Source organism: Sorghum bicolor, chromosome 4, assembly GCF_000003195.3.
Source record: "Sorghum bicolor cultivar BTx623 chromosome 4, Sorghum_bicolor_NCBIv3, whole genome shotgun sequence".
Classification (NCBI taxonomy): Eukaryota; Viridiplantae; Streptophyta; class Magnoliopsida; order Poales; family Poaceae; genus Sorghum; species Sorghum bicolor.
Window position 1 is genome coordinate 67,329,769 of NC_012873.2, and position 25,861 is coordinate 67,355,629.

The 25,861-nt window shown below is 45.6% G+C and overlaps 8 protein-coding genes across 13 annotated transcripts; 5 read left to right on the forward strand and 3 right to left on the reverse strand.

Annotated features, from left to right (window-relative positions):
* On the forward strand, positions 2,032-3,095 carry LOC8084700 (cytochrome c1-2, heme protein, mitochondrial). The gene is made up of 3 exons (XM_002452980.2): positions 2,032-2,405; positions 2,486-2,708; positions 2,799-3,095. Exons 1-3 carry the CDS (start codon positions 2,236-2,238, stop codon positions 2,925-2,927), a joined length of 522 nt encoding a protein of 173 aa, XP_002453025.1. The 5' UTR covers positions 2,032-2,235; the 3' UTR covers positions 2,928-3,095.
* LOC8056432 (protein PHOSPHATE STARVATION RESPONSE 2) lies at positions 2,946-6,677 on the reverse strand. Of its 6 annotated transcripts, XM_021459413.1 has the most exons (8): positions 5,928-6,677; positions 4,910-5,532; positions 4,507-4,708; positions 4,284-4,360; positions 4,165-4,195; positions 3,966-4,017; positions 3,649-3,718; positions 2,946-3,534 (listed from the first exon to the last, which is right to left on the reverse strand). In XM_021459413.1, exons 2-8 carry the CDS (start codon positions 5,507-5,509, stop codon positions 3,352-3,354), a joined length of 1,215 nt encoding a protein of 404 aa, XP_021315088.1. In that variant the 5' UTR covers positions 5,510-5,532; positions 5,928-6,677; the 3' UTR covers positions 2,946-3,351. The 6 variants fall into 6 exon arrangements, 3 of the variants coding, with proteins under 3 accessions (XP_021315088.1, XP_002454768.2, XP_021315087.1); XM_002454723.2 differs by having other exon boundaries at positions 4,302-4,360; positions 4,910-6,677; XM_021459412.1 differs by having other exon boundaries at positions 4,910-6,677.
* LOC8084701 lies at positions 6,833-10,116 on the reverse strand. The gene is given in 10 exon segments (XM_021459411.1): positions 6,833-7,468; positions 7,471-7,518; positions 7,624-7,667; positions 7,755-7,823; positions 7,912-8,012; positions 8,481-8,648; positions 8,748-8,949; positions 9,073-9,512; positions 9,592-9,690; positions 9,831-10,116. Coding segments are annotated over 10 exon segments (1,368 nt in total). The 5' UTR covers positions 9,999-10,116; the 3' UTR covers positions 6,833-7,439.
* On the forward strand, positions 10,183-12,657 carry LOC8084702 (60S ribosomal protein L23). Its single transcript, XM_002452981.2, has 4 exons — positions 10,183-10,318; positions 11,108-11,392; positions 12,199-12,240; positions 12,373-12,657. Exons 1-4 carry the CDS (start codon positions 10,306-10,308, stop codon positions 12,453-12,455), a joined length of 423 nt encoding a protein of 140 aa, XP_002453026.1. The 5' UTR covers positions 10,183-10,305; the 3' UTR covers positions 12,456-12,657.
* LOC8056433 (glutathionyl-hydroquinone reductase YqjG) lies at positions 12,815-14,880 on the forward strand. Its single transcript, XM_002452982.2, has 2 exons — positions 12,815-13,952; positions 14,081-14,880. The coding sequence occupies exons 1-2, from the start codon at positions 13,189-13,191 to the stop codon at positions 14,526-14,528; spliced, it is 1,212 nt and encodes a 403-aa protein (XP_002453027.2). The 5' UTR covers positions 12,815-13,188; the 3' UTR covers positions 14,529-14,880.
* LOC8056434 (nicotinamide/nicotinic acid mononucleotide adenylyltransferase) lies at positions 15,086-17,107 on the reverse strand. Its single transcript, XM_002454725.2, has 10 exons — positions 16,952-17,107; positions 16,784-16,866; positions 16,585-16,670; positions 16,412-16,495; positions 16,244-16,328; positions 16,093-16,172; positions 15,864-15,965; positions 15,712-15,770; positions 15,478-15,610; positions 15,086-15,358 (listed from the first exon to the last, which is right to left on the reverse strand). Exons 1-9 carry the CDS (start codon positions 17,011-17,013, stop codon positions 15,496-15,498), a joined length of 756 nt encoding a protein of 251 aa, XP_002454770.1. The 5' UTR covers positions 17,014-17,107; the 3' UTR covers positions 15,086-15,358; positions 15,478-15,495.
* LOC8084703 lies at positions 18,060-19,625 on the forward strand. Its single transcript, XM_021459414.1, has one exon. It carries the CDS (start codon positions 18,098-18,100, stop codon positions 18,917-18,919), a length of 822 nt encoding a protein of 273 aa, XP_021315089.1. The 5' UTR covers positions 18,060-18,097; the 3' UTR covers positions 18,920-19,625.
* On the forward strand, positions 22,047-23,789 carry LOC110434862. Its single transcript, XM_021459624.1, has 2 exons — positions 22,047-22,077; positions 22,230-23,789. Exons 1-2 carry the CDS (start codon positions 22,047-22,049, stop codon positions 22,739-22,741), a joined length of 543 nt encoding a protein of 180 aa, XP_021315299.1. The 3' UTR covers positions 22,742-23,789.

Consider the following 25,861-nt stretch of genomic DNA (forward strand, 5'->3'; position numbering starts at 1 on the left):
AATATAGACAAAAATAGAAACTAATTATATAGTTTAGCTGTAAATCACAAGACGAATCTTTTGATCCTAGTTAGTCCATAATTAGATAATATGTGTCACAAACAAACGAAATGCTACAGTACGAAAACTTTTCACTTTTCGGAACTAAACCAGACATTCGTTCGCTTCTTCTTATTTTTTTCCCTCGTAATAAATCAGCAAACAGTAAGTTATAACATTTTGAACAAATAAATAGGCTTTTGTTTGTTTAGTTTTTGAGATACAATCTCATCAAAAGTAATTAGAAAATGGAAAGGGTTTAGAGAGGAGCAGGACAGCAGGAACCAAACACAGGAGCAGAGGAAGACGATGCCTCGCCACGTACTGGTGGTGGTTCCGCTCACCTCATCTCTCCGAACGTTGCTGCCTGCTGTCGCCTATCTTGATTCTTGACTACTGATCGATTTTTTCCCTTTCTGTTGACGCTCGAGTCTTTGTGTGCTGTCTGTATCATTGTATGAGTATGATTATCCAGTGGTTTTCTCCGAAATAATAAAAGATCCGCGGGAAGCTGCATTGCATTGCATTGCATGCATGATGCATGTTCAAGGTACTGGTGGAATTTGCTACTACTAGTAGATTTTAAATTTTTATGTTTCACAGTTTAGTCCTTGTTTAGTTTGCAAAAAACTTTTGGCTTCGGTTACTGTATCATTTTCGTTTGTCAATGAATTATGGATTAACTAGAATTAAAAGATTTCTCTCGCAAATTACACTGCATAATTAGTTTTGTTTATTCTTTATTTAATACTCTCGTCCAAAGATTCGATGTGGCTGGAAATCTTGGAATTTTTAGAAACTAGGCTACATTAGTTCCTAAATTTTTTTAAGATTTCCCGTCACATCAAATCTTTGAATGCATGCATGGAGTATTAAATATAGATAAAATAAATTAGTTACACAGTTTGTCTGCGAGACGAATATTTTAAATCTAGTTAGTCTATGGTTAGACAATAATTGTCAAATACAAACGAAAGTGCTACAGTAGCAAAAAACCAAAAAATTTGGCCATATGTAAACTTTTTGAATTTGGCTACTATAATGCTTTCGTTTGTATTTGACGATTATTGTCCAATCATAGACTAACTAAGCTTAAAAAATTTGTCTCGCAAATTACAGAAAAACTATGAAATTAGTTATTTTTTATTTATATTTAATATTTTATACATGTACCGTAAGATTAGATGTGATTGGAAATCTTGATTTTTTGTTTTCCTTAAATTTTAGGTGGAATTAAACAATCCAGGCGTAACCGGAGACAATGCACCTGCGCGTGGTCCCCGGTCGATCGGCTGGCCCGAAGCTCTGGTCGACGGCGGCAATGCAATGCAATGCAATGCAAGTCGTCGGCAGCTCGTGGCCTCGTGCCCCACTGATGTCGTGCACCCGCTGCTGCATGGCCGGGCCCTGGGGTACGGAGTCTAGGCTACTAGCTAGGTTTGCAGCGTTGCGTGGTCACAGTCGTAGCAGCGCAGGCCACGGCGTGTATATATAATAATAAAAATAAATGCCGACGAGCAACTGCCAGCGGTTCCTGTCCGGGCCGTGGCGGGGAGCTACCGCATGCAATGACAGCAGTGCCGTCAAAGTAAAAGTAAAACCAACCAGCGCCCATTGTTTGGGCTGGCCGCAGTGTACAAGAGAGATCGTGTCGTGTCACCAGGCCCAATCACAAACACCCCGACTGGGTTGCTTCGGCCCAACAAGGCTTGTGACAGGAAGGAGAGCATATGCATGCACGTGTGCCAGCCCAATAAGGCTGCTGTGACACCGAGTTGCCTTTTCTTTTTCTCTATTTTGGACCCTAGTACAAAAGATCACCAGGAAAGATCAACGACGTAGCTAATTATGAATTGCAGTAATGCCGCCTCCTTCCAGCAGGCAAGCTGGTCCATTGGTCCGGGTGGTTCCAACGACGATCTTCAGTGAAACAAAAAAAATAATACTAAATGATAAGTAAATTCGATAAGGACATCGTCACTCCGCCAGTCCGAACTCCAAGCCAGCAGCAGCAGCTCTCAGTCTCTCACATGGCCACACATGCCCACGGCCACGGCCCTCTTATCCGCAGAGCACTGGCAGTGGAGGGATTATTACAAATCATCGAGCTCCACCAACCACAGGCGGCACTCACCACCACTTCACCGCTGACCAGCCGGCCACCGGAGTTCCTGCCGCGACCGCGAATCCGGCGCAATGGCCGCGGCGGCGATGGGCCTCCTGCGTGAGCTCCTGCGAACCACGGGCACCCGCCGGCTCTGCGGCACGGCCGTGGGCGTGGCGGCGGGCTTCCTCAGCGCCGCGACCGTCGCGTCGGCGTCCGACGGCGCCGCCTGCCCGGCCTACCCGTGGTCACCACAGGACGGGTAAGCTCGTAGCTAGCTAGCCTCCACTCCACCGTGGTTTTCTGAGTCAGTTTGCTGCTGGCTGCGTGTGCTTCGAGCAGGGCGCGTGGCGGGCACAAGGTGTTCATGCAGCACGACTGCGCGGCGTGCCACTCCGGCCTGCCGTACGCCGGCCTCGCCGACGAGGCCCTGGTGGCCGGAGGCGAGGTGGAAGCCCAGGCGGCCGAGATCGTCGTCGTCCACGACCACGAGGAGGCGGCGACGGCGCTGGCGGCGACGCTCCATGGCGGGGCCTGCCCGCCGGACCTCTCCGTCATCACCAAAGTAAGATGTTTCTAACTCCAACTCTGCTACCATAATCCGTTGCTGACACGAGTTGCTGGTCTGTCCTGTCCATGGCAAAACCAAAACCAGATGCTGGAAGTGCTGCGCCACGGCGACCTGTACAACAACGCCGACGAGATCAAGAAGCCGGTGGCGCTGCCTTCTCCTGTCTGGCTGCAGTTTCTTCAGCCGTACATGAGGATTCCCCAGGCAGCCTGAAATGCCAGATTCTCACTATTTAGAAGAACCCAGCTCCGCTGCAATGTCAGTGTGCGATGTTCATGTGTGAAAATAACATTTGGATCTGTGTAGGATGATCCTCTATTTGTGTATTGAAATGAAACCTATCCTACCACACCACTATGTTATGTACTCTGGTCTTTGCTATGTTGTTGACAGTACTCAAACTCTCAAAGTGCAACAACAAGACGATGTGACAAGCATGACTAAGCTTGTGATGCCAAAGTCGCTGTGTTGACTCTCAATCGATGAACCATGAATTGCAGTCTCACTGACACAAAACGTAGTTTCAGAGTAATATCCGCAAGAAACGGATAAGTTGCTGTAACTCTTATCTGAAAAAGAATTAGGCTCTGACTCGCGCGTGCTGGAGCAATGAGTTCCACAACCATTCCATTTCTCACTACCTCTGTTGTGCTGAATGTGTCCATTCTTCAGGTGCTTCGCCGTCTTTCAAAATCTGACGCACTTGATCTCTAAAGCCTCGTAGCGCTCCGAGCTTTTTAAGGCTCTCTTTTTGCTTGGCAATCACCGTTTCAAGGTACTTGCTGTGTTCCTCAACTTGCAGCTGCAGCTTTCTTTGGATCTGTGTAAAGGAAAAATATAAGTGGGTGCACGAGGCGGCATGCCTTCTCTTTCTTTTCTCCTGGCAGTTCCATTTTCCTTTCAATCAGCATATATCTTTTTTTAAAGAACATACCTCAAGTTGTTCATGAAGTTGTTTCTGCAAGCCAATCTGAGCCATTACTCCTTCAACGTTCCCTTTGCCTCTGCAGTAGGCATAATTTTAAATCTGAACTGAACCTTAAAAGGAAACTTCACTATAAGTTCATGCCCTTGAAGAAAGGAAAACATATTTTTGGACCTAAAATAGGTGAATAGGTGGTAACTAAAAACTAACCCAGTCAGGTAAATAGGTGAAATCTTATGCATCACTGTTTACAAAAATGGGCAACATATGGACTATGTAAAAGTAGAAGCTGGGAAAGACTTGATGTCAAGTAAAAGTCATCTCACTTCGATTGTGGAATGGAATCTTCATCTGCTTTGCCGCTTCTTCCAGACACACCTGTTAGGAAGGAGAAGCAATCATTAAATTATAACTTTATTCAATTTGCCAAATAATAATTTGACTGCATTGTCCTATATGCTCCTTATATACGTATGATGCAGGATGCCTTCAAACTGATATTACAACAAAGAGAGATGGACGGACCATCAGAACGATGTTGAACTGTACGGTACTTCTGTAGAACAATAAACATGTCTGTCAGTAAAAAGACAAGCATGATAAAGAAAAAAGGCACTGAGAACTTAGAAGCAACAAATTGAAACCTGCAGATGGCTTTTTACATGGTATATAGTTAATCCTTCGACCTTCATAACCTTCTGGACTGCTTTTGGAGTTGCTTCTGCAGGAACAAAGAGAAGGAACAAAATTATCTGCTGACAAGGGTAAGGCGACTCGCAGCGTGACTGAAAAAATTGAGACTTGCACTTGAATGTCCAAGTAAGAAAAATGTAACACAAATGTTAGAGAGAAACATCAGTATCCTACTTTCGCTCCCACCAAGCTTGTTAACAGCATCAACAAAACGCTCATGGAGCTCAGGTGTCCAGCGCAACCTTGGCTTTGGAGCAGTGTTTGAAGAAGGGAGGCTGTCAGCGCCAAGTCTGTCACAGTTGAAAGGATCTGGTACACTCCTCTGAGTATGGCAGAATAAGTAATTTTGAGGTGTTGCACTTCTTGCATCAACTGTCTACAAACAAGGAATAACTTTAAGTCTTTAACTGCATTCGACATTGCAAGAAGAAGTCCGCTACTTTAGTTTTCAAATTAAGTTCACTGATAAAGATCATATCATATTGTTTTACAGGTAGTACAAATACAGAATAAAACTAAGGAGAAGAAGTAATGAAATAGTTAGGCCATGGCATGAACCAAACATATATCCAGATACCTTCAGCACAGATTCAGCAGAACCTACATTCTTCTGAAGCTGCATAGGACTCCCAGATGAGAACCACTCATTTTGTGATGTAAGGTGAGTGTTAGGATCGACTGTAATGGTGGCTTGAACTTGTTGGCCAAACGTGGTCACATTTTTCGATTTGGAACAATCGACACTTGCTGGATAATCAAATAAACCTAGGAGCTGTTCTTGGTTCGAACATATCTGTTCAGATATTTCTGGAAAGTCCATCACCAAAGGCCTTGAATTACCCATTAATGATGAATGTGTTGCTAGCAATGGAGTATCAGGATCACATGGCTCAGTAACATATGATCCAGAACAAAGCTGCCCATTAGGTGATTCGTTGGTGAAACTGGAAGCTAAATGTGTTGACATGGTATCAGGTGCAGCCATAGAAGTGTCAAATGAAGTGACAGAACTAATAGGCAGTTCCCTTTCAACAAAAGATAATCTCTGCTCTGGAAAACTAGGAAATGACACCTCTGAGAATGCTGGTACTAATGTTATAGCTGATGAAAGACATGGGGGAACTCTTCCACTGTGAAGCCTATTCATGGTTGATGTATGGCTGCATGCAGTACCCATCAGTTTAATCTGTTCAAGTGAAGCTTCATTCATATCATTCACCAAGTGCAGAGATTTAGTTTATCAATCATGTTAAGAAAACAATAGGAGAGAAAAAAAAAGTGGCTGCAGGCAAACTAAAGATTGTAATCATGATGTAATAGAGAGCAAACTGCAAAGGATTGACAAAAGACATCTAGCATGAATTGCGGAGTTAAACCGCTCCTTAAACATAAAGATAAGAGATAAAAGTAAAGAAGTATCAGAAAACTGATTAGAGCAAGATACACCTAATAAATTAGTTTATGAAAAGAGTTAATAAATGCAACGAAGAATACAAGGGAAATAGAACATCAAAGAAAGGGATCATAAGTGAAAAAACAGACAGAACAAACTGCAACAAGAGTAAGCTCAAATTGGCTTCTGGGTTGCTACTTACTCGTTTCTCCGGAATCGATGAAAGAAGTGCCGCTAAACTTTAAATCTTAGATAGATGTGAGGTTAGCATCATCTGGAATCATCAATTGTTTTCCTTTCAGAGATCTGGAGTGGGGACCATGGTTCTGGACCTGCTACATGTACCCCTTTCTTCAATGACCAAACTAATAGTCCACTGCCATTCCATACTGCAGCAACTTGAACAACATGCTTTCTTAATTTAGAAATGATAATTGTCGAAACCAACAAGCTATTGCACACCCTTTCCTACGAGCAACATGTATACCTTCAATTTTTAAAAGCTGGCAACTCTCAAGATAGTTAAATTAGGTTGCTAGTACAAGCAGGAACCAGTGACTCAGATATATACAGACCCAACCGTTTATATTGTGAAAGCTGGTTATATTAAATTACCAGCATCTACCTTCCCAAAGCTTATTGTCTGATCAGCAAACTGTGTGGATGAAGCACCATCTATAATAAATTCCAACAATGAGCTTGCATTCTAGGATTTCTCTTGGCAGCAATGTGCCTTGTAGTTGACAAACCCGATTTGGCATGTACCAAACTTTCATTGACAAGCTGGCTTGACAATGACCCATTCTACATTAGATTTCTCTTTTGCCATTATCCATTATCTCACACTTTTTAATTTCAATTAGAGTAGCAGAAATAGAAAACCAGAGGTTCTCAGACACCTCATTACTTACGTTTGGAGTTCTGATCTGGGGTAGGTAGAATCTAAAAGCATAGGGGAGAAGGTAATGAGGAAAAAGTCAACTAGGCATTGATTGGTTTGCAGAATCGAAATGGTAGCAGCTTTAACAGAGGTAAAAACATACTTAGGCCGATGTGAAACACTGCTTGCAGTCAAGATAAAGAGATGAAACTGGACTGCAAACAAAATAACAAGAAAATCCACACTAAAATATTATTATATAATATCACAAACAGTTCATTTATCACCCTAAAAAAATTCCGTACATTTCATGTGCAGAATGCACAAAAAAAATATAGAAGAATGAACACAGGGTGAATCTAGTAACAGTCTTCCATTTCACCTTGAAGACAAAAAAGAGCAAGAACAAATTCAGTCTCTAGGTTTACATGCATGAAATGGCCATAATCTATATCCTTTTCATTTCAACTGTTTCCAGCATGCAAAAAGGTGGAATCAATTGATTTTCTGCTATTTCAGGTTCAGCCAATCAATGTTTGCAGTCAGCTGGGGAATCAGTCACTCATATTTTTCCTTGAACGATGCAGGAGAGTTGGCGTCATTTCATTAAAGCAGAAGAGTGCAAAGATGTACAACATCACCCTGACCCCGGCAACACACACACGCACGCACGAACACATACCAGTGACACAAGTTAGTTTTTGATCATGCTACATGAAAAGTAAAAGATACAACCAAGGAAGCTATAGCCGATCAGTCATTCTTTAAAACTTAAAAGTGAAATGTCAGAATCAGCGTGCAAATTGTAATATTCAGCATGATCTTGAACTATAACTATGTCATCGTGGAACCATTAAATGAAGTTGCTGAATATGGAATGCGTAGAGACACTGAATCCTTTCAGTAATCTCACCTGGAAGGAAGAAAAACAAGCTTTAGCTGAAGAATTCTGAGCACTTGGGTGCTCATCTCATTTGAAATCTGAGAAAGGGAGCAGCTGCAATTACGAATAACTTACAGTTACTATGCTGATCTATTTCATCTCCTCTGCACTTACACTTTCTGAAAACAGTAAACATTAACACAAATAACTAACACAGGAATTTGAAATGTGACATATCTCATAGTAACTTTTTTTTAATAGCATACCGATCTGCAGAAGTAGTATCATGAAATTGCTTATCTATTTGAGCAAGGTATATCTGGAACAAGCTTGACCTATGCGATCAGTTACAAACATGGAATTACCATTAATGATCACAAAAAATTAAGAAAAGCCATCCCATAAGGTAAAAGGTCAGCTCACCATGGTGGAATTGCTGCGGCGGTAAGAACTGGAGGTAGAAGCCACAGTAAGGATGGTTTACTCTCTATTGACTGTCTTGCATAGTCAAGAATATCCTTTTCCTGTAGTTCAATGCTTTGGATGAAGATACATTTTTTCAGGAGGTCTGAGAAAACAAAACATTGTAGATACCAAGATTAAAAATATATGCCCTCTTGCTAACAATTGTTATTGCGACTTGTGACAGGCCCATTATGCATTTTATTTCCTGAGGGATCTCTGAAAGGGATGCTAATCATAACTAATAAAACTATTATGCAATCAGTTCCAAAGATTTTTTTTTGTAGATAAAACATATAGAAGGCCCAACATAGCGTGTCAAATTTTCTTATCAGTAAGTGTTCCAAAACCCTTGATAGTTTGCACAAAGACACATAACAGTGCTCAGTATTTAGGTGAACCTTAGAATTTATTCTTAAGATGTACAGATAAATACTTAGTTGAGAGGGGTACAATCCCCATATTTCAGAATATTTCTCACTGAGTTAAATTTCCCACATACAGAATCCTAAGTCCAGAATAGGAAAAACCTCCAAATTAAGATGTTCGTCTTGGAATTTCTCCTGAGAAGTTCTGTGAAGGCACTGGTGCAGATCAGCATACATCTTGGATATAGGAATGAAACAGAAAGTGTGTGATATGAAGCGCTCTATCAATGTGTTCCATCGCCCTGTAATTGAACCCAGCAAGCATAGCTCCTACAAAGATAACATATACATGTTGATGTAATGATGTGACAATGTAGAAAGCTTATATACTAGAACCGTATACAGATGAAGGCCAAAATGAGTAGTTACCATAGTTTCGACAAGACCACTATGACATGGTTCGGCTAAACCTTTTAAGGGTTCAAATATTTTCATCCACTGCTCTTTAGGAGCTTTAAAAATCAAACTAGCTCCAGCTAAAACCCGAATGATCCGTTCATCAAGCAAATATGACAAACACTTGGCTCTCCATTGCTTCCACATTAGAAACTCGTCGATCATTCGCGATGTTCTGTGTTGTAATAGCATTGAGTAAGTTCAGACTGGGCACTGGGGCATGCTATCATGTAAGATAAAGGACACAGAAATGTGGATTTTGACAACAAAAGGCAAAATATCAAAGGTGAATGCTTACTTTGGAATCGCTGGGATGGATGGCTTATTAATACTATTTTCCAAGCTATTTCTTTTCACACTGTTCAAAAGTGTTTCCAGTCCTCTCTCAGCCAAACAAGCACACAATGCTGAATCCAGCGTTTTCTGAAATTCTTTAACTATAATCCGTGAATGGCCCGTGGATTCTGCATGCAGTTCATCAGAACTAGTGGGAAGTCCACCAACACGAGCATTCATGGTCTGCGCAAAACATGGCAGATTCATATTCAATATTGACTCAGCATACTCTTGGCATGCATTGTGCACACCATTAGCACAAATGCCATCAATATCTATCTCAACAACCGCTTCAAGAAGAGCACCAAGGTTTTCCACGCTCACTGTTTTTGCTTTCAGAAAATGTCGCACAACCAACACCCTTGCCATGGAAAGCATTTCTGAACGCACAACAGCAAGACCCTGCACATGTAACACGACATCACTACGTGTAAAACCCCCCAAAATCAATACATACACCATACAAGCTTTGGAGAAGCACCTTCGGGAACCCGGGGCTCGAGGTGAGCTCGAGGAGTGCCGCATCGAGCTCTCTTGCAGAATCCTCGTACTGGCCCGAGTCACGCAGGTCCTTGAAAATCTGAACACAAAGCAGAAACAATCGAGCAATTCAGGAGACACGTCTCCGACGCACTAATCGGCATTACTTCATACTAACTGTAGCAAAAAAATACTGCAAATCTCTAGAATATAAGAAAGCGGCTCAGAAAAGACACTAACCTCCTCGAAGAAGAGCGCCCACCGGAGGGCCTTCTTGACCTCTTCGGCGCTCCAAGTAGCCGCGGCGCCCGACGAGGTGCGACCGCCGGCAAGGACAAGGACGTCCACGAATCCCCGCACCAGACGGAGCACCTCCTCCATGGCCACCGCCGGGTGCGCCCACCCCATTTCTCGAGTCCCTTCGTCACAAATTCTGACTTCTTCAGGGACTAATGGGAAAGAAATCTGCACTTTCTACTTTCCACTCAGAACCCTATTCTTACGCATTTTCCTTTTCTATCTCTCGGTTGTTTGGTTCGCACCTCGCACACTAGCTTTGAGGACCGGAAAATGAAAACGAGAATATAACAAGGGGTTAATCGATTAATAGCCGCAAAAACCCTAACCTCGCGACCGTATAAACGAGCCAACCCGCCCACCCCCGCGCCGCCGCCACTCAGCGCCGCGCTTGCGCTTCCTCCTCTCCGCTTCCAAGATGTCGAAGCGAGGTAAATCCCATACTCCCTTCCCACACGATCTTCTCTGGCATGGTTTGCTGCTTGTGCTGTGTAGTTTATCGTTCCGGTTATATGTTGAAAATTTTCGTTTCTGATGCGCGAGTCCTTGCCCTATTTGTAGCCCATCGTAATTGAGTAGATCATCTGATGTCGCAGCTGGTGGGTTCGGGATTATTGATCTTTTTAAACGAATTAGTCTAAATTTTGATGCCAAGGCATGAGTTTGATACGTAGTTAGATCTGAGGATATACGTTGAGCTTTGTGGTGGGGGTTAGACGTTGAGCTTTGTGGTTTATTACGGATGCTATTCTATATACGTATTTTGTTTCAGTTCTAATGCTTGAAGTGTTACACTTCCTTCCTTGTAGTCAGATCCACACTTAGACTGAAAAATGATGCTATTTAGATGACTGGTGGCAGCGTGATTTAGCCAATATTAGTGTTAAATGTTTAGCTGCTACTAGTCCTCCAGTGAGATGTTTCATGTGTGTAGAGTTAATCGAATTGTCCCATTGTTTTCCTGTTTCATGTGCATTATAGAGCTAATCTAGTTGATCTTAAGTGAAACGCCGCATGTCACATTTCTCTATTTTACCATTTACTCCTACTTAGGCTCCTCTATTACTGGACAATCAGATGAAAGCTTTCTGTAAACAAACTTTGGGCATCTATACAATTCATTTTGCATCTCTGTGCTTTAAATGCTGCTTGTTATCTATAGTTTACACTTCATAATGATGTATTGGAGTTCTGTGGTCTAAATGTGCTTTGAACTGCAGGACGTGGAGGTACTGCTGGTAACAAGTTCCGGATGTCACTGGGTCTACCGGTGGCAGCTACTGTGAACTGTGCTGATAACACTGGAGCCAAGAACCTGTACATCATTTCTGTGAAAGGAATCAAGGGGCGCCTTAACAGGCTTCCTTCTGCCTGTGTTGGTGACATGGTTATGGCAACTGTGAAGAAGGGAAAGCCTGACCTTAGGAAGAAGGTGATGCCAGCTGTCATTGTGAGGCAGCGCAAGCCATGGCGCCGAAAGGATGGTGTCTACATGTACTTTGAAGGTACATTTCCTTATCCTGACTGGATGCATTGAGTCAAAATGGTTTGCTCATTTTGACTTCTGTGTGCTTGTAAAATTATTGAGAATTCAGTTCTCTTGTGTAGGCTTTTTTTATTTAGTTTTGTTTGTTTAGAGTGTGATGTCTGCTTAGCTTACGTTTATTTTTGATATTACTTCTGAATTTTATTAAACATGATGATCAACACATGATAGTTGTTTTCTGCAAAATTGTGCTCTAGAATACTTTATTCTAAGAAGTTATTATTAGATTTTAGGAAGCTTGATGCTCTGTAAACAGTGTTGCTTCTTTACATAGTAAAGAGTGACCATCCAGTATGGCCATTTGTCAAGAGGAAGCATATAAGCGACTTGGCCAGTATTAAACAGCATTGTGCATTTTTCTGCTGTGCAGTGTTACCTGTCTCCTGGCACATGTTAAAATATTCGTGGAACAATGCCTATTACTATGTATTTGCTCAGACAGCAATAGCATGTTCTCATGTTTTTTTAATTCAAACTCTAGTTAACGGTGAAGGTTTATGGCCCCTTATAAACATGAAAGAATACGTGCGAGTTAATGTTGCATCTTGGTTGGATTGATATTAGTTATGCCATGAAAATTGAGTTATATTTTCTGTCTTCTGACATTTTTGGTGCCTTCCTCACATATGTTGTATGTTGTTAGATTTAGATTAGACATTTGGTGGTGGTCAGCAACTCTTTTATTTACCTGCTCTTGTGTTCATCACATTTACTTTATCCTCAAGGTTCATACTTCTATAATGTTCTGTTTATGTGATATTGCAGACAATGCTGGAGTGATTGTGAACCCAAAGGGAGAGATGAAAGGTATAGTCCTGAAAGTTCTGATGGTTTATATGCATTACAACTATTCTGCTATAGCCGTAGTTGAAAATCATCCCTGAATACAGCAAGCTGCTAATCGCTTTAGTATACGCTAATACGTCTTCAATGCTGCAGGTTCTGCCATCACTGGACCCATCGGAAAGGAGTGTGCTGATCTCTGGCCCAGGATTGCTAGCGCGGCAAATGCGATCGTGTAATGGAAGCAGCTAGTTGAAGTTTATTTCTTGTGTTGAGACTTGAGAGTTCTTAGTTAGACAGCTTTCGATGGCCCTAAAGATGTTTCCCCGCTTGATGTTTGTGCTGCTAGATCGTTTCCTAGCTTTGATGACATCTCTCCATATCGATAAGTTGTTGCTTAGCCTGACATTTGGCAGAGTTTAAATGTTATAAGTTTTGATATCTCGTGCTGTTTTGCATTGCTTTTCCTTGGGAGAGCTGAAATCTTGTGATGTGTTGGAATGGAATACAGGAATTTCATTGGAATGGTGTAGAATCTCAAGTGAATCTGTTAGTTTTCATTGAAAAAGATACAAGAAACAGGGGAAAAAATTCTGTAATTCGAAATATTGGTTAATTGGAAACCGGGGAAATTGTCATTCGAAATATTGGTTGATTTTGTCTTTGCTTTGTCATCCTGACGTATGTTCTCTCCATTTCAAAAGAAAAAGATTCCTTCATTCGAGATACTTGTTGATTTTGTCTTTGCTTTCTCATCCCGATTTATAAATGAGTTGTATGTGCTCAAAATTTGAAAAGAATACTGGATATTTTTTTTCAATTTGACTATACCGAAAATGTCAGGCTACTAGGCACATGCTTATACAGCCCATCCTCCTCCCGGGCCTATTCGCGGCAGCGGGCCAGCCAGATGGCCCAATAGATGTCCAGGTCGGGCCCATCCCAGCCTCGCCTAAACGCCGGTGACTAGAGATGGACAGCCGTTCTATCTCCAGTGGCGATTGTCGAACTCAATCGGACATGTGGGCCACATCTCCTTCGCCACACCCACTCCATCTCCGGCGACCGCCGCCGCCTCCCTTCCTCGTCCGCCGCCACAACAAGCGGCTGGACCGCATCGCAGCCTCACAGGACCCCCTCACCGCGCTGACCCGCGTGCTGTGGGGGCGCGCGCTGCCGCCGGCGCAGCTCGTCCTCGCCGTGCGCCACGGCTGGACCGCGGCGTGGCAGCTCCTGATGCGGCAGCTAGCGCCGTCCGACCCGTCGACGGGCGCCTTCACCCGTACCCCTGCCCGCTTCCCCGCCGTCGCGGGGGAGCCCAGCTCCCGGCTCCACCTCTACGTGGGCCTCCCCTGCCCCTGGGCGCACCGCACCCTCGTCGTCCGCGCGCTTCTCGGTCTCGAGGCCCGCCTCCCGGTCTCCGTAGCCGTCCCCGGGGACGACGGCGCGTGGTCCTTCACGCCCGGCAGCCCCGACCGGCTCTACGGCAAGCGGAAGCTCCGAGAGGTGTACACCCTGCGGAGCGGCGGGTTCGAGGGCAGGGCCTCCGTGCCCATGCTCTGGGACGCCGAGCGCCGCGAGGTGGTCTGCAACGAGAGCATCGAGATCGTCAAGTTCCTCTGCGGCCTCGTGGGCGACGGCGCCGGCGGCCTCGACCTGTGGCCGCCGGAGCTGCGCCAGGACATCGACCGCTGGTACGGCCTCATCTACCCCAGCATCAACAACGGCGTGTACAGGTATATTCAGAACTGGATTCCACTGCCCCATTGCCCTGATCAGATCGTCAATCGCAGCAACTGAATTCTCTGATTCAAATTATCAACTGCAGCAACTGATAATTCTGTGAACAATTTGACAATTGCAGGTGTGGGTTTGCGCAGACCCAGGAGGCGTACGACGCCGCGGCGACCGAGCTGTTCGGCGCACTCGACAAGCTGGAGGCGCACCTCGCCGGCTCCCGCTACCTGTGCGGGGACAGGCTCACGCTGGCCGACGTCTGCCTCTTCACGACGCTCATCCGCTTCGACCTCGTGTACAACACCCTGTTCCGGTGCACCAGGCGGAAGCTGGCCGAGTACCCCAGCCTCCACGCCTACACGCGCGACATCTACCAGATGCCCAAGGTTGCCGAGACATGCGACACGGAGGCCATCATGGCAGGATACTTCAAGACACTCTTCCCGCTCAACCCCGGCGGGATCCAGCCACTCCCGCCGGCGACGTGCGATAGGGAGTCGCTCTTGAGGCCACACGGCAGGGAGGCCTTGTCCTCTGCTGCTGACACGCCGCTTGAAGCAGCTGCTGTTTCATAACTCAGGCTATGAACAAAGCTAGAAACTGCAGAAAGAGTTTATAGTTATACCAGATACTGATGGTTCAGCTTCACAGGATCAAATCACATCAGCAGTAACTGGCATTTGCAAACTATTGGCTATATGAGTCACTGGTTAAATATGTTGTCAAGATCTGTGCTGCCAGTGATGATTATGATAGTCTTTTGGATGAAGACAGAATTGGTTCTGCTCAGTGTACCCAAACTGTGAATTTCCATGTACTTATTAGAATCCTTAGTGTAATAAACCGCTCCTCTTTGGACATGTAAATTTTGTAAAGCAGCTGATGAGTTGTATAAAAGATGAATCTTATTGACTATTGGCATTTGTATGTTCCATGAGTAATTGTCTGGTACAGCTTACAAGATATCTTTGTTAGTCTGTATCGTAGAGCCATCAGCCCATCACTGTCTAAATATGCATCAGAACTGTCTGCAAATGAGACTTACTTCTATATGATTTGTTTGTCTAAACGATAGTATATCCACGATTGCTATTTCGCAAGAACTGGTATTTAGAACATCGTGTGGCACTGGTTAATAAGTAAAGGTGAGCATTTTTTATATAACTGCGAGTGAGAATTGCATGTTGTATGTAGCACTTGATTCTGGCACTCGAGCAAAATTAATCAAAATACAACTCACTGCAATCTCCAGAACCACATTTAACCAAATTGTAGTAGTATGATTTAAGTGGTCAGCACCGTTTATTTCGCTGAGTTTGTGTTAAGTAACTGCTCAGCATGCACGATCTAGATGCTATCCAGAGGCAGATGTCCACAGCCGATACATGTTGATTACAGAGTTTAACTGCATAATAGTGAAAAATCTGCATCAGGACCACATATTCCAATGCTCATTCACATTACGTGGATTGCTTATAAATATGGTATATGCTCAAAGATGAAGAAGACAGCATCTAAAATTACCTCCAAACAACACTATTTTTACAACGTTGTATCAACGCCTTCAGTTTCCATAAACAGCTTGTGTTCTCTAATGTATTCAATTACTTCATCACTAGTAAGATACTTTATCGATAGACATCTTCTTATGCAGTCTCTGAAATTCAGTCATACATAGAAGCACGTCATTGTTCAAGAAGTGATTATGGACATGAATAGCATAAAACTATCAACAAACAGATGCCTGCAAGAATATACCTTACTCTGGATGAACTGATCTGATTTGGCACAATCTCATCGACTGAAATGATGTTATCCTGGAAAAGAGTTCAGAAATGATCATACACAGCGAACATCAGTAAAGAAACTTATTCTACTTCCATTAAAATCGTCAGACAGTAAGTTTGTACCCTGCATTCTTGCAATATATCACTGTTGGCTATCATTGTTCCAACATCCTTTCCTTCTCGGCGTATACATATCACACCAAAGTCCTTGCATATGGTTCTGACCTGGAAGCAAAAGTAAATGCCATCAAAGCAAGTTGATCAAGGAAAATCAAAATGCAATTACAGACCATGCCATAAGTTTGCAAAAAGAATGGAAAAGTTTATTATTAGCAAAGTTCAAGATACCTACCTGGTCTGGGATCCAAACACCTGGAGTGCTGAATGACTCGAGCAAGTCAGAACCACATAAAAGCATTACCTTTAGGCTACCTGAAAGAATTAATTAGTAGCTGATATAAAAGGAAATGACACCATTGAAAAAAAAATCCTCATGTACATACCTTGGTCAGCTACACCATCCTTGCACAGTGAGTTCCGGACTCTCGAAAGAACGGTCAAAGTGCGCTGATAACCTTTCTGCATTGCCTATCAAGACAAGACAAATATCCATATTATTCATACCATAACCCAAAGAAACTTACGATTGGGAGCATGTAAACTCAAGTTACCTCCCAAGGATCAACCATCACGAAAGATGAGCTTTTGCACGCAAGTTCACAAAAGCGAATTCGATGAGCAGCTGGTAAGAGGTCCTAAATAACTTTTAAATCTGAACTCAGTCAAGGGAACATGAACATAAACAATACAGTTCCATATGCTTTCTGCGAGGCCATATATGCACCTTCTTCTTATATGCATCATTCACCGGAGACATGTAGCCGCCCAACACAGAATAACCTCGCTGCTCGAGTTCATCCTTTGCCAACTCTACAGCAAACAGGGACAAGCAAGAAACTTCACTGGTAGCTCCTAGTCACAACTCACAAACCGAAGGGGTGCCAAAGAAGTGGCAGCAGAAATTAGCAAGCTTCGAAGCATACCAAACATGCGCAGGTGCATGTAGGTGGGAGGATTGAAGCTCCCGGTGGCCACGAGCACGACGCCACCTCGGCCTCCTCCGTCCCTGCCGCATCAGAGAATCCGGGGATCAGATGACACGATCCCATCCACCACGCGATCGAAACAGGACGAGACCAGATTTCTGCTACCTGACCGGTCCAGAGGAGAGCTTCTCTCGCGGGAGAGGCACGTCCGCGCCGACCTCCTCCATCGCCGGCGAGAGGAGAGCAGGCGGCGCCTCGCCGTGGCCCGCGCGGTGCTGCGGTGTGTGTGGGGGCGGGGGGAATCTCGTCCTCGACTCGTCGCTGGCATGAGGCCCATATGAGGCCTACTAGCAGACCAACCAATGAGGCCCATATGAGGCCTACTAGAAGACAAACCCTTCAGTCTGCTCTATAAAAGCTCGCTAGGCCCATATGAGGTACAATCACCACGTGCCCCGGAGGTTCATCAGCAACTTCAGAAGTTCAGAGAGGGTAAATTCCTGTTCTTTTTTTTTTCCCATACTGTTCTGTTTTCTTGTGACATCCAGTCCATCCTTTGGATTTTTTGACATTGAAGTGCTAAACTCCTAACCTGAATAGATTTGTTTTGAAAAAAAAAATATTGTTGAATATCTGGTAGACTTGGCAGATAAGCTCAAGTGAACATACTCTAAATAAATATGTTCTCCACTTATATGCTAGACTGGGCTGTGGGTCATGACTCATGAGACTAGTGTTTTTGTTGCTTTACAAAAAAAATTGTATGTTCCTAAATGAGAGGCAAACGATATGATGCTTGGTTATGTCATTTCATAGATGTTAATCCGTCGGTTTTCAATGTTGTATCGTGCCAGATTGCTAGTGTCCGAGTGTGAGTTTTGTCACCCTGGTTACAGAATTGTCTACAGCTTCCTTTGTGATTCTTTTTGGTTATTAGTATATGGTATCTTCATGAATCTCCTGTGATATGAATATATGATTATCATGTTTGTTTGAGAACTTGAGTGTGCGCAGTACCAGTGACCCTTCTGTTTGTAAGGGGGTTATAGCCTGCTGGTAAATTTGGTGAAACGGTAGCATTTCTGGCTGACAAAGGTGCTGGCTTCGCTGGTAATAATAATAACTGTTAGGAATCCCCTCTGGAGAACGCTAAATATGCAGCATCTGCGCTGTGGTCAACTCTGCAAGCAGCCTAAACTTGTCTCTGACCACTCCTATAATTTTCCTTTCATCGTAGCCGACCGTGCCCCGGTTGGTAATAGCTGATGTTTCTTGCTTCGTCGGACACCTCCATCATCCCCAGCCGGCGGGATGTCGGCGCCGGCCGACAACGTCGTCGACGAACCCCTGTCGTCACCATCACGGCCTCCACCGTCCTCCCCGTTGCATCTGCTTGAGGTGACCGTGATCTCGGCGCAGGACCTGCACCGGCGCCGGCTGGGCCGCCGCGTGCGCGCGTACGCCGTGGCGTGGGCGGACGCGGGGCACAAGCTGCGCACGGGCGTGGACCTCGCGGGCGGCGCCGTCCCCACGTGGAACGACCGCTTCCTGTTCCGCGTCGACGGCGCCTTCCTGCGCTCCGACACGGCGGCGGTTACCGTCGAGGTGCGCGGCACGGGGGGGCTGGGCACGGACCCCGTCCTGGGCGTCACGCGCATCGTGGTGAGCACGTTCGTGCGCCCCGGCGGTGCCGGAGGCCGCGGTGGCCCGCAGGTGGCGGCGCTGCAGCTCCGGCGGCCGCGATCGCTCCGCCCACAGGGTATCGTTAACGTGGCCGTCGCGCTGCTGGACGTCGCCCGCGCGCCGCCGCTATACGGCGTGCCTGGCGGCTCGCCCGACGCCGTCGCCGTCAAAGACCTCGTGATGAAGAGCCCGGCAGCGTCGCTGTGCAAGGTCAGCGAGGAGACGGGTGTGGACGACGGCCAGCAGGCGCGAAGCAACCCGGAGTTGGTCGGTCAGTCCGGGCACCTGGACCCCAGGGGCGCCGCCGTGGAGCAGAGGAAGCTGGAGCTGACGCTGGAGAGGTGGAAGGCGGAGCTGTGGCCTGGCCTCAAGGAAGGCCGGCGCAGTGGCAGGCGGAGGCGGCGCCGGGCGTCCTCCTGCTTCCGGGGCAGCGGCGACTGGGACAGGTAACAATGATCGCATTGAGCAGTGGAGCAGGATGCACGGCTTGAACGGAGAGGGAGGATGCATGGGCATGTAAAAAAAAACACAGTAAATTTTCTCAATATTTTTTTAGATTTGCAGCAGTGATTCGGCTTCATTACCTGTTTAATTTAAACCCTTGCAAAAAACAATAAAAATGACCGTCATGGACTCCTCGTTAAGACGAAAAACCATAACAAGATATTCATCGACAATAGCTGATACAGAACATCACAAGCATCAACTCGTCCTGAGATGCATACAGTAGTATGCCATTGATCACTCATTCATCATTGGCTTGCAATGGGTTTATTTATTGCAAAAACCAACAGTTAAGCATTCTTACAGAGTAGTTCAGCCTCAAAAAAACGATACACTGTGCGGAACCATTTCCCTTCCAAGAAGAATTGACAACTAAAAGACGAAGAACTGACAAGAGCACCAAACTACGTACATCCCCACGCTCGCTTCACCGATACCCGCAAAGCTGGATCTATTTCCCTTCCAATCAACGTCTCCTTCTCTATATCATTATAATCCGATCAGCAATGCTGCCTTGGCTTCTTCCGACAACACAGTGGTCTTCCAATCAGCACCGGTATAAGTGTATAAATGAATGTGGTGCATGAACCTGCTAGCTAGTACCAAGCAGGTCAGGAGTGTAGAAGTTGATTAAAGGGAACATTTTGCCGTAATGTCTTGTCTTGCCTGTCTTGGTAATTTGTCCAGACTTGAGTTCAACGGTGAAGATGTTATGATGATCATCGTTTGCACTAATAAAAATCAAGCCAGCGCCTTGAGCAAAGCCAGCCAGATCAAACTCAGTGGAGGGGTCACCCATGGAGATTGGGATCATGATGTCAAGCTCGATGGCCCTGCCACGTGCCCACTCGCCAACGCCAGCGTCCCACGTCCACAGGTACAACTTGTAGCCCTCCACTGTGGCGGCTCCCAGCTCGCCATCCCGTGCCGCGGCGAAGATGATGTCTGGGTCTCCATGTCCATGGTGCGGCGGCGCCTTCATCACCGACAGGGCAGTCGTACTTGAGGATTCTCCTGCCGAACTCGACCATGAAGTAGACCGCGCCTTCGACGAGCAGGCTGGGTTGCGCAGGGTCGACGAAGGACTCGACGTCAAGGGTGGTCGCCTCGCCCCACGCGGCAGTCTCCGATGAGTAGACTCTAGCCCATGCCACGCCGTCTTCGTCGTAGTCCTCGCCGTGGTCTACGCCCGCAATAACCACGAGGAAAGGCCCCCCGCCGCTGCATTCGAGGTGGCCGCCGCCGCCGCCGTCAGAGGCGGCCGCGGAGGCGCAGAGCACGGCGCCTGTGAACTCGTAGTACGGGTCGATGTCCGATGGTGGGGGGAAGCTCTTGTGATCGCCGGTGACAGGATCCCAGACGGTGAGCGTTGATGATGGCCACAGCACGGTCACGGTGTGGAAGAGCACGCGGCCGTGGCGGCAATCTAGGGTACGGCAGGAGTACTGTTTGCCTTTGGCGGCGCTGCCGGAGGGTCCGGCGCTTGCTGCCGGCTGGGGAAGCGACGGGGGCGCTTGCATGGTGGTGGTGGCAACGAAGCGGTGAACGAAGATGTCGTCGGCGTACCCGCACTGCTGGTCGTGGAAGAAGCCCAGCACGGGGGCCGTCCGGTGGAAGACGCGGTACTGGCGGAGGAAAGCGCGGTCCAAGACAAGGCTGCGCCAGCGCTTGCTGACCAAGGAGGCGCGCACGAGGCACGCCGGGTCGGACGGCGGGAGGCGGAGGAGGATCTCGCCGATGAGGTCGTCCATGAGCCCCGGCGGCAGAGGCGGCGCCATCTCGCTGCGCTGCTCTGCTCTGCTGGATCGCTCCGGCAGCTAGCAGTAGCACCAACACAAGGCAAGAGAGGCCGGAGCCGGTGCGGTGAGCTGGTCCGTTTATAGGTGAGCTGGTCCGAGTACGATTTCATCCCCCTTGGTTTGCATTGGGTTCGTAATTTCGATTCCAACGATTTGGTGGAGGGTAAGTACGTACGTGGGCTCGATCTGTTTTGCTCCTCGATCGATTTCCTCTGTCGGTCCACTCCTTGGTGGATCGGACTCGTGTCATGCCAGCAGTGCCATGGACCATATCGACGCGTACATGGGCTGGCAAGTCCGATCCACTGGCCCAAGTAACCACTCAAGTCCAAAGCCAGGAGGACCATATCTGAAGTATCTACTAGCTCTGTCCCTAATAAAACAATTAATTCTTCAAGTTGTTTCAAGTCAAAAAATTTAAATTTTGACCGAATTTCTAAAAAATGCTAAGATTTATGATAGAAAATTAGTATCATTAGAATTTTCATAGAATATATTTTTCACAACTCATTTTATACTCTTTTCGATAAAGTTAGGCCTTGTTTAGTTTCCAAAATATTTTGCAAAAAATTTCACATTCCCCATCACATCAAAATCTTGCGTTCATGCATGGAGCACTAAATATAGATAAAATAAATAACTAATTACACAGTTTACCTGTAATTTGCTAGACGAATCTTTTGAGTCAAATACAAACAGAAGTATTACTATTCCTATTGTACAAAATTTTTTAGAAGTAAACAAGGCTTTAGTCAAACTTAAAAATTCGACTGGCACGGATTTTAGCAATTGATTTTTTTTCAGAGATAGAGGGAGTATCTACCAATCTATTTTGGATTAGAAAAAGTCTACATTACCTCTCTAAACTTTAGCAAAAGTTTGTTATCATTACAGATTAATCAACCTACTCCCTCTATCGCTAAAAACTTCAACTTCTAGAGTTGTTCTAAGTCAAGCTTTTAAAACTTTGGGCAAAATTCTAGAAAAAAAATATTAAGATTATAGTGCAAAATTAATACCATTATATTTATTATAGAATATATTTTTATAAGATACTTATTTTATGTCACAAATATTGATGTTGTTTATAAAGTTAATCAAACTTAAAAATATTTAACTGACATATATTCTAGGAGTTAAAAGCTTCCACGCAAATTTCATGTCATTCTTCCATGTGGGTATGGTACCGAGTATTATATTATTCAAACCCTTCCTCGAGTAGCAGCACTACCGCAGCTGAGCATTCGAGTGGCAGACGAGCACGCATGATGACGATGGCCGCGCCGGCGCTAGCTGTAGGATACAGTATGTTCTAGCTAGTGGAGTGGAGGGCAGTGGCAGCAGCAGCACCAACAGGGCCCGCCGTTCAACCTCGAGCCGGCCGGCCGCGCGCGCACGCGCGAGAGAGACGCGCCACCAACTCTGAATCTGAACCGCCCTACCGCGCGCTCGCTCAGGCTCAGCCGGAGCCGATCCAGTACTAGTATATAAAAATGCGTGCGCCGCGCCGTGCGGATCGAACGCGTCGTCGACGACGCCCCGGCGGCAGTGGTCAGGCACTCAGGTGATCGACCGGATGTTGGTCCCGGTGCTGCGGCCGAGCGCGGCGGCCGTCGTCGCCGTGGTTGCAGTTAGCGTGAGCGTCGTCGTCTTCGCGTCGCTGGCATCAGCGGTGCCGCTGAGCGGCGGCGCCATGGGCACCCCCGTGGTGTTGGCGCCGCCGATGACGATGGTGATGGAGGCGGCGGCAGCCCGTAGCAGCACGAGCAGGGTGGAGGATCAGGCGGCGGCCCAGATGAGCTCAGAGGCGCACCGGAGGGTGGTGCTGGCGGCGCTGCATGGCGCGGCGTCGTTGCCCTATGGCAGCGTGCTCAACGCAGGCAGAGCCGCGTGCGATCCCCACTGCCCTGGCAAATCCGGTTACCCGTACAATCGTCGCTGTGAAAAAATATATCACTGCTCCCAGTGATAGATTAATTATGTGCATATCGTATTGTGCCCAGAGAAATAATTCACGTACCTACTACAAACTAATCAGACAAGTGCTTGTCCGAAAAGATATGACTGAAAGTATCGTTCGCTGATTTATTGTGAGAGAAAAAATACTATTGATTGATAGAAAAAATATAGCTTATAAAGATAAGTGAACGATTTTATAGTATTTCGTGCATAGTGATGATGTGATGATTAATACTCCCGTTTACACGCGTAGTAAAAGCAGTGACTCCTATTTATATATCTTTGTTCTTGTGTGACTGAGACTTGTGTCTTTCGTTCTGTTATCGCAAACTGGAATAAAAAAGCAGAGTTAATCTCGTATAGAGAAAAGCCTGTCTTTTTGTTAAACACAGGGAGCCTGGTTGTGTCTCTATCTATCGACTTTATTTATGCGAATAAAAAATAATAGTCGTCTGTGAGTATGCACATGTCCATCTGTTCGTCGGCAACCGGCCACCTCGGAGGCGCTCACTATCTCATCGTCGGCAACCGCATGATGCCGCTGTGTTCGCTGTCAAATCTAACAATCCATTCAATAATATTTTTTTATACAACAAACAGTATTTTTTTCAGTCATGGTTTATCATTATCTGCCAGACGAGCGACAATCGACGCTCTGTTGGAGGCGTTCGGACGCTGCGGCAACGCGGTCGGCGCGAGGGTGCTTTAGGACGGCGAGAGCGAGACCGGCCGCTCCCGGGCTATGGCTTCGTCTAGCGCGGGTTCAGGCCTCGACACGGTGGTCACGGGTGGCTCCTGCTGACAAAGCATCCCGAGCTTGTTCAATCACATACAGTAGCATCTTCAGATATAGGACAGGTTAATTAATGACTGAAAACAGCCTAGTATTTAGGTCATAAGCAGTAGTTGCTGTTCAAATACATTGCTCCTACGTCTGACAGACCCCAAGTTACCACAGTTCATGTGTTTCCCATGTAACCTGAAGCCAAGCCACAGAAGTCAAACTTGATCAATGCATCGGATCCTTTAATACAACTGAAAATAATATTCGAGACTTAGATTTGATACGCGCTGCATTGATGTAGTAAGGTTGTCCTTTATATTTTCTTTTGGTTATAAACAAACAGATTCATAATCGAATCATTTTTTGGAGTTTATGACTGGGCTGGTGCCGCCGGCGTCCCTCACCCGTCACTGCCGCCCTGCCGCTTGCCTGCGCCCCGCACCTGAGCCTGGCGCCGCGCGAAGAGTCCATGATTACAGACCAAGATAGCTAGTTTACTGCTTTGCCTACACTTAACTTCTCTAAATCTCGAATTCAGTTTCCGGTGCATTACTCTGAAACCTTTGATCTTCCAAATCAAGCCATTTTAGACCATGATTCTTTTGACGAAAGTTGTTACCCTCACGTAGCTCTACAATTATGGCTAGCTGATTTGATCTATCATGGCTTGGATCGGGAGAACGGAGGGGAGGAAGGGGTCTCTTTCAGTCGGTTTCTTTAGAGCAAGGTCAATAATTGACTATAAGTCAAGTGATTAGAGTCAAATTATATTGTAAATTGTCTCATACTTGTCTCTAATATACTTCCTCTTTTCTATTCCTCTTCACAACACTTGCTATTTGGGTTCATGCCCAGCTTGGTGCTTGCATGAGAGCCAAACTATCATCTCTCTCGTGTTTTCTCTCATCCACATCAGCATTAGTTTGGCTATAAGCCTGTTATTATACTTGCTCTTAAGCGTTTGAACGCCTTCACGTACTCAACGTGGTCGACTGGTCACAGTCTGTTGCTGCCACGTGGCAGTCGTACATCGACGCTCACTATCGTTGCCTCGGGTCCTCGCATGAGAACCCAAGGGCGTGTTGTGCCTGTAAATTGGTGCTTTTGTCATAAGTGAAGAGAAAAGAGTATGGACCGTATGGTCATGGCATTGAAATTGGTATCAGTGTAGCCATAGATCCCTTGGAAAGCTGAATTCATCCATTGAGCGGCTAATGTTAGAACCAACAGTCTTCAAACTACTGCAATTCTAGGCTAAGAATAACAAAACAGGTTATCTAAATAGTAAGATTGACTACAACACAATACAGATTGTCAGCCCAATATCTATACTGAAAATTCTGTAAATGGAATTTCAAAACAGCTTCATTTTTGACTTTCGAGTAAACAAAAGCTGCTAGTATTTGTATTCATAGCATAGGCAACACATTAGGCACAACAATAAGCATTGTAATTATAGTTCTAGGAATTTATCCAGCTAGGACCGAAGGCCTAGGCCCAGCAAGATCTTTACTATTCTTTTGTTTCCTTCTAGGTTTCCACATTGATTAGTTACCACTACAAGAAATATGGTGTACATGACGATCTACTTTCATCATAAACACTCAAAACATGTCACGATTAACTTATCATGAGGATTGAAAAAAAGTTATGTATCCCGCGTAATATATTTATTGGACCAAACTGAACCATCATAGATTGATATTTGTGTTTATAATGGAATCCCTGGGAGCCCAGTTAGCCCAAACTGGGCCTGATAGTGTGTGAAAAAATTGATCGTTATAGCAATCTACCATGTAGGATGTTTCTCCGTCATAGGTTTGAGTTGTCATGTAAGCACCATGTGTTCTAAAACTCAGTTGATCTAAAAGGATTAATACAGGAAATTGAAAATCACCATTTGAAGGACCTCTGCTTGCATGCCATTTTGCAGCATTATCTTCATCTCCATCTGCTCCTTGGTCTTGGTATTATTCGTACCAGGAAGAATACTAAAATGGTATACAATCTTGAACCAGTTGAATTCGAGCTAGGTTGTCCCTTGACTAGTCAGCTCGGCATGGGAGGGGACGCTATCGGAGGGAGTCCGATCTGCTTTAGAGAGAGATGAGAGATTAGTGTTCGCCTAAACGGCCTAAACGGCCGATTAAACGGTAAACGGTGGCAAACTGTTTTGTTTAGGGGGTAAACGGGAAATTAAACGGTTGACCGTTTAAACGGTCAAAAAGGAGAAAACGAAACGGCCTACACGGAACGGTTGTAAACGGTATTAAACGTGATAAACGGCTGTTTAAACGGCCGTTTAGGCAAACACCAGGTGAATCTAGTTGAATTTTATATCAACAA

What these genes read in the sequence shown, in the direction of transcription:
- LOC8056434 (XM_002454725.2), bottom strand. Translation starts at nt 17,013, where the DNA reads ATGGAGGAGGTCGGCGCGGACGTGCCTCTCCCGCGAGAGAAGCTCTCC. An exon ending in CATGCACCTGCGCATGTTTG is followed by an intron (nt 16,671 to 16,783) that starts GTATGCTTCGAA and finishes TGTTTGCTGTAG; the next exon opens with AGTTGGCAAAGGATGAACTC. An exon ending in TGATGGTTGATCCTTGGGAG is followed by an intron (nt 16,329 to 16,411) that starts GTAACTTGAGTT and finishes TTGTCTTGATAG; the next exon opens with GCAATGCAGAAAGGTTATCA.
- LOC8084700 (XM_002452980.2), top strand. Translation starts at nt 2,236, where the DNA reads ATGGCCGCGGCGGCGATGGGCCTCCTGCGTGAGCTCCTGCGAACCACG. An exon ending in CCGTGGTCACCACAGGACGG is followed by an intron (nt 2,406 to 2,485) that starts GTAAGCTCGTAG and finishes TGCTTCGAGCAG; the next exon opens with GGCGCGTGGCGGGCACAAGG. An exon ending in ACCTCTCCGTCATCACCAAA is followed by an intron (nt 2,709 to 2,798) that starts GTAAGATGTTTC and finishes AACCAAAACCAG; the next exon opens with ATGCTGGAAGTGCTGCGCCA.
- LOC8056433 (XM_002452982.2), top strand. Translation starts at nt 13,189, where the DNA reads ATGGACAGCCGTTCTATCTCCAGTGGCGATTGTCGAACTCAATCGGAC. An exon ending in ATCAACAACGGCGTGTACAG is followed by an intron (nt 13,953 to 14,080) that starts GTATATTCAGAA and finishes TGACAATTGCAG; the next exon opens with GTGTGGGTTTGCGCAGACCC.
- LOC110434862 (XM_021459624.1), top strand. Translation starts at nt 22,047, where the DNA reads ATGGCCGCGCCGGCGCTAGCTGTAGGATACA. An exon ending in GGCGCTAGCTGTAGGATACA is followed by an intron (nt 22,078 to 22,229) that starts GTATGTTCTAGC and finishes GCGCTCGCTCAG; the next exon opens with GCTCAGCCGGAGCCGATCCA.
- LOC8084703 (XM_021459414.1), top strand. Translation starts at nt 18,098, where the DNA reads ATGTCGGCGCCGGCCGACAACGTCGTCGACGAACCCCTGTCGTCACCA.
- LOC8084702 (XM_002452981.2), top strand. An exon ending in TGTCTACATGTACTTTGAAG is followed by an intron (nt 11,393 to 12,198) that starts GTACATTTCCTT and finishes GTGATATTGCAG; the next exon opens with ACAATGCTGGAGTGATTGTG. An exon ending in CCCAAAGGGAGAGATGAAAG is followed by an intron (nt 12,241 to 12,372) that starts GTATAGTCCTGA and finishes TCAATGCTGCAG; the next exon opens with GTTCTGCCATCACTGGACCC.
- LOC8056432 (XM_021459412.1), bottom strand. Translation starts at nt 5,542, where the DNA reads ATGAATGAAGCTTCACTTGAACAGATTAAACTGATGGGTACTGCATGC. An exon ending in CAAGCTTGGTGGGAGCGAAA is followed by an intron (nt 4,361 to 4,506) that starts GTAGGATACTGA and finishes TTGTTCCTGCAG; the next exon opens with AAGCAACTCCAAAAGCAGTC. An exon ending in AGTTCAACATCGTTCTGATG is followed by an intron (nt 4,018 to 4,164) that starts GTCCGTCCATCT and finishes CCTTCCTAACAG; the next exon opens with GTGTGTCTGGAAGAAGCGGC.